The sequence below is a fragment of the Triplophysa dalaica genome, chromosome 1 (genome assembly GCF_015846415.1).
Source record: "Triplophysa dalaica isolate WHDGS20190420 chromosome 1, ASM1584641v1, whole genome shotgun sequence".
Taxonomy (NCBI): domain Eukaryota; kingdom Metazoa; phylum Chordata; class Actinopteri; order Cypriniformes; family Nemacheilidae; genus Triplophysa; species Triplophysa dalaica.
Window position 1 is genome coordinate 31,410,978 of NC_079542.1, and position 12,164 is coordinate 31,423,141.

Below are 12,164 nucleotides of genomic sequence, written 5' to 3' on the forward strand. Positions count from 1 at the left end.
GTGTCTTAAAAAGTGGTTGCTAACCAGTTGCTAAAAGCGACTACATCCTTTGGCGGGAATGTTAGACGTCATCGCACATATTAAGCTCACAAATAATGCGCACAGATCTCTTAAAACGTAGATACGGACACATATTTAATTAAGTTTGAAAGAGTTGTCGGAGGCTTGGTGGTGATGACGTTGATATCAAGCGACCTTGAAAATCTGATGAACAGATCTTGTTTATTGTTTTATATTGTTATATGAGGTCTACTTATGATGTTCACTTGTTTTTTTTTTGCTTACAATAACAACAAAATCAATAAATAATAGGCTATTTTCTACCCAGGTTTTGAGGAAAAACGCACCGTTTTAATGGGCGTGCAGCATTAAAGGCACTTGGAAGTAAACACCCACTGCTTTGATTGGATAGCAATAGTTGGATCCTTCAGTGAATATGGTTCGAGAAGTAACCTTAGGTTACACATTAGCACCATTCACACCATTCACAGTTTTCGCAGGGCATCAGTATTATCTGGAGACCTCCTGTGATTTATAAATGAACTCCCCCTATCAGTATTTCATGTTACGCAAATGGAAGGGATGATTTTACTCAAATTTACTGAGTTATTTCCCAGATGTGATGGCAAGTGTTTGCTTATAGTTTGTATAGCCTATACTTGTATTGCATTTAATGATATATGACTGTACCTGTCAGCATTTGAGACCATTGATCCCGAACCAGACAAAAGATCACCACGATCGCGGGTCTCAAATGTTACGAGAGTGTCCATGATAAATAACAAACTGAAGACTCCCGATAACTTATGAATATCACCCAGCACCCGAAATAATACCAAAACACTTCAAAGCAGCCTCCATTATTCACAAACGGTGTTTAAACCTTGAAAAATTATATATGAGCCAACCAAATCACAGAGATGGCGATTCACACGGGCTTAAGATCAAAGACAACATCTGCAATTAATACAAAGGACTAGAGGTCCCCGGGTAAAACTAATCTTGTGCAAAAAGTGCTCCGGATATCAAGCGATCTCTAAAAAGCTATAGTGAGTTAATTTGAAACAAATTCAGTGCCGATCTCTGCCTTGTTCACAAAGGAATCCTCAGAGAAAAGAATGAAAAACAAACGCTCAATGTTATTCCCTGGTTCTGTCATGCGCGAACCAGTGGGCGGGGCTAGAGAAGTAGTATTTTTCTGTGGAGGCGGTGTTCAACCTATCAATATCGTCATAGATATGTGCATTCCAGAACCTGCCGTTGCATTCCAGAACGCAAGGTTTCGGGTTCAATCCCAGGGGATTGCACATACCTATGTATAAATGTAAAGGATAAGGCAATGTATGTCACTTTGGATAAAAGCGTCTGCCAAATGCATAAATGTAAATGTAATCTCAGTAACAAGGCCGTTTTCAGTTCTGACACTTACAAGATGTTCGCGTGAATTAGTTTCACTCTTATATAATAAAAGCTCGGGTTAAAATTGTGATTTAAATTCATGCCTCCTTTAAGTGTAGTCTGTTTATAGCATTGTGTTAGCTTTTTACTTCTACCGATTCTTTTGGCTATTTTGGAAGATTTTGTAAACATCATCATAAACCTTTGTTAATCACTTATAATATAATTGCTTATAATTACTTATAATTGCTTAATTTTTGCCATCTTCTAAAAGTCTATGGGAAGATGCATAGGCTTTTGGTCAAGGGAACCAGCGCGGCGCTTACTTCTGGGTCAGCCTACAGAGTACGTCATCTCTGAGGTACTGGAATGGCCAGTCGCTCATTTGTAGTGATTCGCTATGTTTGTTGCTTTCAGTGTTACTCATCACGGTTTGTTACCCAGTTTTTAAAACATGATGTCAGTAATTGCAATACAAGTTGCAATAATGTCCCAAAAAAAGCTGTTATAGCAGCAATATCAGCAGGTTTTTCAAAGCAGCAGATAGGAGAACATTAATCAAACAGACAGCGGGTCTTTGTTACTCAAGCGCACTTGGAAACGGACACCTGAGCCACGGTCTCTTACCTCCCCCACCCGTGACATCACACGCCTCTTATCGGCTGCCAAACACAAAGCCGTATTTAGCTTGTATTAACCATCGCCGTGACCTAACCTGTCATGCACTGGAGATGTGTGAGGATTGAGGTGTGCTCTTTTGGGGTCTTTCTTCTTGCAATATGCTGATATAATGGAGGTATGAGCTCAGCTGGACTCAATTTTGAGTTGTCAAGAGCTAAGGTAAGCTCGCAGGATCAAGAGAGTTTGTTCGGATGGGAAGGATTGAAAGAGAAATGTGTCCTGTGAGAAAAACGTACAGCCTCACGGTTGTTGAGCTAGTGAAAAAAACAAATAGGCCATTTCTTGTAGTGAATGTGATTGGAAATTTATGTTTCTTGGTCATTAACATTTTGATGAATCAGCAAACTGTTTTATTTCCTTAAATTAACGTCATGTTGTCAAATATGAATGAAATTAAAATATTGTAGTAGTGTGGCGCTAAACCGTGATATTGTGGTAAATTAAAAACATTTACAGTTTAAAGTATTGTTTATTTGCTTATAAACAGGGCATTCTGAGTGGAACTTACAGAGAACAGAAAAGGTCTAAAAACTTTAAAGGGATATTTCACCTAAAAATATATCAAAGAGCAAGCAGAGTACTCACATCGATCTCAAATGGATGCTCGACTAAAAAACAAGTAGAAGCCTATTAGGAATGCAAAGTCGGCAACACCAAAGCTCCGAAATATATCAAAAGATATAACTAGATATAACTAATCACATAGCGTGTGACGTTTCGAGCATGCAAGCTCTTAATCAGACGAAAATGAAATGCAAATAAATGAACCTCATAATATACTATATTATTATAATATATTATTATCGTATAAAATTAAAGAATAAATCAATTAAAGTCAAAAGCTCATACAAAATAAAAAAGAACTAGAACAAATTTAACATAAAATATTAATTAAATGGAAATATTTATTTTGGCTTTTACCTGTCTCTGCATGAATTATACGCTCTTTGGATTACGTCAAATTTTGGAAAGTGAGCGAATAATAAATTAAATATTGAACATTCATCAATGTATCATTATAATACACAGCAGAATACTGTATGCTTGTCCTCAGACAATGAATGCTACTCACACATTCACACACACACACACACACACACACACACACACGCACACACACACACACACACACACACACACACACACACACACACACACACACACACACACACACACATACTCTCCAACAAGACTGGTGAGTGCCAATCAGATTAACAGTCTTCTGATAAATTTGATGAGAGTCAGGGTGAAGGTGTTAACAAATTCCCATAAGCTACAATGAGCTCTAATGACAAAGGGTTTGTTGCTGGATTTGCCAAAGAATGTGAGGTGAGGAAGACACACAAAACTAGATACAATTTTCATTGCTTGAAGGAATACTTCACCAAAAAATGAAAAATCTGTCATCATTTACTCACTTTTCGAGTTGTATACATTTCTCTGTTCAGACGAAGATTGCTTGTTACCAGGCAGATTTTGCTCTCTATTGACTCCCATAGTAGGAAAAAATACAATGGTAGTCAAAAGTGCCACAGAACTGTTTGCTGTCCTACATTCTTCAAAATGTCTTATTTTGTGTTCAACAAAACAAAAAAAGGACAAAGTAATTTTCTTACTATGGGAGTCAATGGGAGGCAAGATCTGTTTGGTTAGAAGCATTGTTCCATATATCTTCCAAATTGTTTAAAATGTACAATAAGGATTTATAATTTGATCGTTTATATATAAATATTTCCTACTGTAACTCCTGTCTTTATCACTTTGGATATAACGATCGGAAAACCAATTTCCCTTTTATTGTTGCTATGGAGAGGACAATTCATTCAACAGACCGTGTAGTTAAACATCAAGCTCCAACCGGCCCACACATCCCCAAACAGTCATATAAACAGTCACTCATTCAGGCATGAGTAACACAACTCTCTGGAGAATCATCTAGTAGATGAATTCACTCTTTTTAAATGCATGAACTGAATGATTCTTCCAAGAGTTTCCACATGACTTTTAAATGAAAAACAGGCTTTGCCTTTTCCACCTGTACTGTCACGATCAGATGGCGGTAAAGCAACCAGGATTATATTTTACCATTCAGTGTCTTTTCCATGTGCTTTAGCACACAACAACAACAACAGTTTCTCAGACATATTCCAGGGTTGTTCGTTTTACTTGTCCGAGACCCTGTCTGGACAAACCTGCGATTCATTTTAGTATGCAATAACCCTTTCCGATATTGTCTGTGTGCATTTTATTATTAGTACAATACCTTTTGCTTGTAAATCAGTATGTGTGAGTGCACTACTGTATGAATACTACATCAGCTTTGTTTTCATTGTCAGGTAACCATTATGTTTGTTGTCTTATGATGTATTAACAACATCCATTAAAATAATTGATTCATGTGTTGTTGAAGAAATACAGTTAAACCTTAAAGTGATAGTTCAACCAGAAAATTCGGTCATCATTTACTTAATCATCTTGTTATTTTAAACACTCTCTGTATGTATACATTTTGTGAAGACATTCCGCCTGCTGATAGCCACACTAAGTCTACTACACAATATGTGTACGGTATGTAACAGTATATTCGGTCATACAGTCCAGCTGTGCCTCATCGAGTTTATAAACCTTTCAGAAACACAAAAGCTGCTGGGGAAATGGCAGTTTGACAGATTTGCAGGCGTACACACCGCTTGCTTCCTTCCGTCCCTACAAAATCTGTCATGTAGGCTATTGTTTGTTACTATGAATGAACAGGTGTCAGAGAAAAGGTTGTTAGAACAATTTCATCATCTGATAGGAAATCTGGATTAGATCCATCTGTATATGTCACATGCAAGTGTATTTTTATAAATTGCTACTTGCATTGCCTTTGTGCTTCTGTTTAAGAAATAGAACACAATGAAAAAAACCCATGACAGATTTGCCTCGCCTGAAGGTGTGGCGAGGCACATCTCCTTTGATGTTTGGACTATTGTGGCTTCATATGAGCTCCTAGGATTGCAAATTCTAAATTGTTAGAGATATGAGCATTTAAAGGTATATACAGTATTACAGTGCAGATGGGCAGTTCCATGGAATTGTCAATCTTACAATGGAAAAATAAAGATTTTACCACAGCTTTTTACCATATACTGATAGTTAGATGTCAACATTTAATAAAGTAGTCAGATAAATTGTGCTTCCAAAATCGTCATATCCATAGTGGTCCATAATTCTCATAAATGGACACAAAATTAAAATCAAGTTACTATTTAATGTTCCACCAAGAGCCATTCCTTTTCCATTTGTTGGGTATTATTGCTTCTGGTTTTCTATTTGTCTATCAGAAACTGTTTCCTTTTTTGTCCCATCCATAGCACATGTTTAAATCCCTTTTTCTAAACAGAAAACTCATGCATAGACTATGATATGTTCAGATTTTATCAGCAGGGGTTTGTTAAAATATAAACAGATGATTCAATATATTGGTAACGAGTACATTCTCTGAGAGTTTCTATGTCACATCCATAACGCAAAATGTCACACCCATAATGCTAGAAATGTTATGTTATGTTATGTTGTCATACACTGCACCACAAGGATTTAAACAAAATCTAAAAATGTAAATGAACTACATTAGGAAAGATATTATGTACAACAAATGTTTTTTATTCCCTTTTGGATAAAAATAACATTTATTTCAAATTTTAGTTTTATTTTAATACAAGAAAAATCAAATAGTTTTGGTTGTGTGAAGAAAAGGTGGTCCAGACTGAGAGCGTGAAAGAGGATTAGAAGAGTGTATTAATAGAGCATCTTGATTATCCTTCACCTGATCCTCCTTAAATCTAACAGCACTGCTTTATTATTTACAAGTGTGCCCAGAAAATGCATTGTTTGATAGTCTTTTGCTCAAATATGTAAGAAATATTTCATGATGTGTAAACGTTCCCTTAGCTCAGTTGGTAGAGTGTTGTGTTGAAAGGTCATCATGGGTTCATCATGAGTTAGGATTTGTCACATGTATGCAGAACATGTGTTTGTTTAAGAGAGAAATATAATATTATTATGTAATAATATTAATATTATAACGTATTTCTTGTTTGGTTTGTTTTGGGGTGAAATGTGACCTAGATTTTCTTCACTCACTAAATTCATACTTCACCCAGTGCTGTTTGGTTACAAACGTTCTTCAAAATATCTTCTTTGGTGTTCTGCGGAAGATAGAAAGTCACAAAGGTTTGAAATGCCAAGAGGGAAAATAATGACAGAATTTTCAATTCGGTGTGAAATATCACTTTTAGACATTTTCATAAACCAATAAACACGTTATATCACTCATATGAGACATCGGAGAGTCAGGGCTGTATTTTAACATGACCTGCTTCACTTATTGAAAGGTGTTGTCGATCTCTTTTAGGCCTGAATGGCAGTTTAACAAACAGCTAACTGTACTATTGTCAGTAAAAGCTCATTCATTTGAATGAGTTCCACATTTGCCAGAGGTATTTTCATTTATAAACTCATTGAGTCATGAAACTCTTTTATTACTGTAGTGAAAACAACTACAGAAACGAAATATCGGTATTTGTTGTTGTACCGTAAGTGTTGTGAGCAGCTTTGGACTGTTGAGTTATTTTCAGCATCTTCCTCTTGTTGTTGTTGTTGTTTTTAGAGTCATGAAACTGAGTCCCTGTCAAGCTCCAGTATATGTAAGTATCCTTCATTATTTACTAAGTCAAATACAGTTTCACATGACAGCTACTGGTAAAGTTTTTGCATACACGAGGAGAAGATATGACATATAAGTGGTAATGTATAGTCATCTAGTTGGTATGAGTGATCCCTCATGAGGTGATCAGGATGCCAATATTTACGACGCTATGATTTTTAGCTATTTTCAGTGATGGAAAGAGTAATGGAAATTGTACTTAAGTACAAGTACTGTTACATTGCTGAAATTGTACTCAATTACAAGTAAAAGTACTGGTGTTAAAAAAGTAATTGAGAAAATGTAAAAATTACTCTTCTCAAAAACTACTCTGAGTACTAGTTACTCATTCCTTTTTAGGCGATGTTATTTAATAAATTAAGAATAATAATTAATGATCAAATTTGGAGACGCAAATATAGAAAATAGCTAATTTACCTTACCGATAAAGCTTGTAACTGGATACAACTCGGACATAATAACCATTCACTGTCTTGTTCTGTTTGTTTGTCTGTCTATTATGAGCTTAGTTTTCCAGATAAAACCATTTATGCACTTACAACACTGTTCAATCATGTGTAATAAGCCCTACAATACAGAAATGATAAAATAAGAGCCCCAAATACTGCATGCAAAACATTTGTAATCTAAATTGCATTGTATTTGCATTAACAGTCATATCTGTACCTGGCTGATCAATTACTCAACCTCAAGCCATTCAAGATGTATGAGATTTTTACCTGAAGTTGTGATTCATGGTTTTCATGGTTCATTTCTTTAAAAGTTCAAAATATAGATAGAGGCAACATAAAAGTAATCCCTGCGGCTTCTTTCGATGTAATGACATTTTATTTGAGAGCGAATCAATCGAAATGTGCAAGAAACTGAACGTTATTTACAACATTATAACTGGTAATGCACAGTTTGCTAAACTGCTTTGCCTGCGTTCCAATCGCATATGTTCCCTACTCACAAATAAGGGCTGAGCACTTGATGTTTATCTTGTGATATGACCGTTTGAATGACACTTGGCGAATGGAGGGATACAGGAACTCAATATTTCACCATATCTTTGACGAGACTACGTATTGTGCACCTTTCCGAAAAAACGCCGTTTGATACTCGCCCTTGCCGTACACATTCGTTCTACTCAATGATTAAACTATATCGTTGGCAGATGTCTTGAAATTGTTGTTATAGGTACAGTGTGTAGCATTTTGAAGGATTTATTTACCAATATGTAATATATAATACAAAACTATGTTTTGAGTGGTGAAGAAATACCTTACAAAATGAACCGAAATGTTTATATAATCTTACAATGACCCATTTTATGTATATGCACCGCGGGCACACCCTTACATGTAATTGCTCAAATGGCACAGACATGTTTCTACAGTAGCACTACACGGACAAACTGAGCGCGTTTCGTAAAACGAAGGTTGCACAGGACTATGTTCTTCTTCTTCGGCTGTGTTTTTTGAGGCAGCTTGCAAAGCCACTACATAGAAGGATTAGAAGAAGAAGAGGAAGAACAATAACAAAATTTACTTGTCGTGTATTTTATTAGAAATAGAAACGGTTCTTTGTTGCAGTAAGAAGTGAAATTTGCACTAATGGCGGACCACACATAATCTGAACAAGAGCCTACAGAGCGTCAATCTGTGTCGTCAAAAAAGAGAAAATACGATGCAGCAAGGCGAAGTCGAGACAAAAAATGGCAGAAAACCTAACCTAACCAAAACATCAGCGTGGCTTTTCCCAAATGGAGGGCACTGAAGCAGGAAACGGGTTTGCTAAGCGACGCCGAAGTTGCCGCTAACCTGTGTTCTCTATCACAACATCACAGAGCTGAGTGAACACGCTGTAATCCGTCCACTTGTTTGAGGGTTTGGTATTAAATTGTAATCTAACACTTTTCCGAATGCTTGCTGCAGATATTACAAGTGGCTGTTACGCTGCACATTTCCACACTGCAGACAGCTGTCACAGCAGAGGCGATCGGAAACGAGAGCTGTGAAATATGATGACGGTTCAAAAGAACAACCATCTTTGTGTTCATGTTTTGTAATTAACAGGTGAAACGATATTAGATTATCCAAAGCACAAAGATAAATGGATACAATGATTATAGTGATATAGGATAGATTAGGTTAGTTTTGTTTGTGCCATCCATTATTGTCTATTTATTCCCATAGAAAATCTTTTCTCCTGAAATCATTTGCAGAAGCATACGGCTCAGGTTTCTGAAATTATAGTTTCCAAGCAATTGCGTAGCCCCATCGAAACCTAAAAAATCTCTGTTGCAATAATAGTGTGTATGCAGTAGTGGTTTAATGAATTTTAAGGATATTGCAACACCTTGGATCTGTAAAAAACCTATGCCATGTTTTTTGGAAATTTAGCAAGTCTTTAATGTTACATTAAAGTATGTTTTAAACTTCAATTGGTATGATTTGGTACTTATTGTAAGTGCTTTTCGATTGAACAGGTCATTTTTAAGTTAGTTAGACACATTGACCTGCTGTTTTATTCAGTGTCGGGTTGAAGCTTCTCTACATGAGGGTGTGTGCCGTTAAGTTAGAGGTTTAATGCAACTGCTATCTGTGTTAATCTCAGCAGACCAGCCCCATATCCTGTTAAAACCGCAACTTCGGTTATTTCTAACCTCTTTTACCTCTTTGCATTTGTTCATTGTTTTCAACATATGACAGCCTATACAGCATAATGAAAATATTTTCCTAGTGGCAAACTGTTCAGATTTATAACCTAATCAGTCATTGCATCCATCTGACTGTTATTTAATGGGAACATTTGTTGATTGTGTTTAAATGTTTAAACCTTATTCCGTAAGCCAGTAATATTTTCATCCGTTAACCTATAAATTATATTTATTTCATTATTTTGGATAGGGACAAATACAATATAAATAACACTGAAACACAATGCATGTATCACTGTGCTTCTAGATAAAGCAAATTTGCAATACTAATACCTAGAAAGGCTTTTTATATGTAAAAAAAATCTATTAAAATTGTTAAGCTTTGTGTATTTAAACTAGTGGTGGGCATAGATTATTTTTTTTAATCTAGATTAATCTTGGAATTAATCTAGATTAATCTAGATTAAAATGGCTCATTTGAATTCTGCCGAAGGCATTCAGAATATGTGTGCTACCCAAATAATGACTAAAAGTAAGTCTTTGAGAACGGGTTTCTCAAGCCAGGTGGCGCATTAGACCAGGGGCTCATCTCCTGTTTCCAAAATGCATCACAAACTGCTTGAGAAAGCTGTTCTACTATGATACTTGGTGATGAAAATAAATTATGTTCAATAAGATGTACTTGTGTTTACTTTCGCATTAGCTAAGGGATGCTTTGCGTTTAGGTGGTACTTGAGACTGGAAGAGCTCCTACAGTACATTTACATTTAGTCATTTAGCAGACGCTTTTATCCAAAGCGACTTACAAAGAGTGAGGGAGCAACAAGCGATATGTCATACAGGAGCCATAATACATTAGATCTCAATACAAAGTTACTGGTTTCAACTAAAGCTAGACCACTACCTGTTGAGAGAAAGTTTTTTTTTTTTTAAACCAATTCCGCATTGCACAAGGTGCAAACAACCTTAGTCTTGTCGAAGTTTCCATTGGGAAGCTTCTTAAAAATTAATATTCCCTGAAGCAAACCCGGCGGCTTCATAGCTGCATCCATGTTAGCACGTCACGTTTGATGCGGTAATTTCACAGTAACGTTATGTTGTGTTCAGACCAAATGCGAATGGCGTGTCAAGCGCGAGTGATTTATGTGTTAATGCAAAGAGGCAATAGACCTACTTGCTGCGCGAATCGCGCGAATGAAGCGCTGGTTATGAGATGATGAGGCGGCGCGAATGACGCGAATCAGGCGAGTTAAAAAATCTTGTTCTCGCCCCGTACAGTGCAGTTAAGCTGGTATACATCCGCGCTAAAATAAGAGTCATCATAAAGTCATCATAGCTTGCGTAGTATAGACCCAGCTCCCAACCCAACTTTGAGAATAGATTAACGGCGACATTTTTTTTATCGCGCGATAAGAGTCTCACTGCGTTAACGGCGTTAACGCCGTTAACGGCCCACCACTAATTTAAACCCTTTCTCCTTTTTGTGTCAGGGCAATTGTGTGTTAACAGTTCATCTTGGCAATGAAGTTCTCCGCGAGGGAGAACAGAGCGAGGTGGAGCTCTTTCTGTTGTTCACGGGCTCCTCTCAGAGACATCTCACCAGCACACGGAGGGTTAACCACACCACCCTTCAGGCTGTGTGTCCAGGTCAGTAACGAACTGCATTAAAATCCACAAAAGAATTCAAGAGTGAGTGTGGCTGGGGCCGTCTGTTTGTTGAAACAATAGAAGACGAAGATGTGTCTAGGAAACCTGTTTGAAAACATACATTGTTTCAGTTACTTTTTGTATTATTAACAATAAAAATATTTATTAAGTGCTTTTCACCTATAACTTTAAACGGTCATGTCCAAATTTTTCCACATTGCGCTATTGTTTGTCTTGACCCCATAATGGCTGCTTGCAGCTATATTTTTAAATTGCATTTGATGCCACTAGTGATCCAAGAATGACTTAACTTTCAAGAAGTAAATAGGTTTTTCAAAGAAATATTACACACGTTGCAAGTGAATGTTTAACTTTTGTCCATGTTCTTCCGAATGTGTATTTAGGATTATCTTTATGTTTACTCAGTGGGGGGGGGTGGTTAGGGTTCTACAGAACAAGAAGTGCTGCTGAAATCAAACACATGCTGCCCTTTGTCCTTTGTAGAGAGATCAATGTTGGCAACATTAATTTGAATCCAAAAAGAAGATATTCGCAATTAAATATGTTTAATTAATATTAATTAATTAATATTAAACATATTAACTGAAAAAAATCCTCAATGTGCATCCATAAACGAATGTGCTTTTCCTCAATTGACGGCATAACTGGACCAACCAATGGTCGGCTCTCGTTGTACACATGTTCTTAAATGCTTTAGCCAAAGTCTGACATGAAAATGCTTCGGTATTACCTCCCATAACAGTCTTATGCAACTGCGTTCCTAAAGAGCAGGCATTCGCCTCCGAAAGGCGCTTGTTTATTGAGCGCTCTGAGCAGCAAATTGAATTATATATATAGCCTATTTATGAAATGAGACAACCTAGTTATTCGATTGAAGAAACCTCAATTTACCTTAGTCATATTGGATGCCAGATTATAATGAAGGTACGTTTTTGTTATCTTTGACTCACTGGATGGATTGCTTATAGCAATGTAGTAATTCTGCATGCGCGAATTCAAGTTAAAAAAAGTTTACCCTTGTTGATAACATTATAAGCCAGACTGAAAACGTTTATTATTAAAGGG

At 36.5% G+C, this 12,164-nt stretch overlaps 1 protein-coding gene across 7 annotated transcripts in view; it reads left to right on the forward strand.

Moving 5' to 3' along the window:
* Positions 1-12,164, forward strand: part of LOC130429117 (A-kinase anchor protein 13) — a 65,916-nt gene that overhangs the window by 1,147 nt on the left and 52,605 nt on the right. For 3 of the 7 annotated variants that reach the window (XM_056757520.1, XM_056757503.1, XM_056757530.1), the window contains exons 2-3: positions 6,734-6,770; positions 10,922-11,078. The exons of 1 other annotated variant lie outside the window; for it this stretch is intronic. In XM_056757520.1, the coding sequence (XP_056613498.1) occupies positions 6,738-6,770; positions 10,922-11,078 (190 nt within the window). In that variant the 5' untranslated portion in view covers positions 6,734-6,737. Of the gene's footprint in view, positions 1-2,124; positions 2,239-6,733; positions 6,771-10,921; positions 11,079-11,866; positions 12,024-12,164 lie in introns of those variants that run through there. 3 more of the 7 variants (XM_056757513.1, XM_056757544.1, XM_056757537.1) reach the window with 3 other exon arrangements.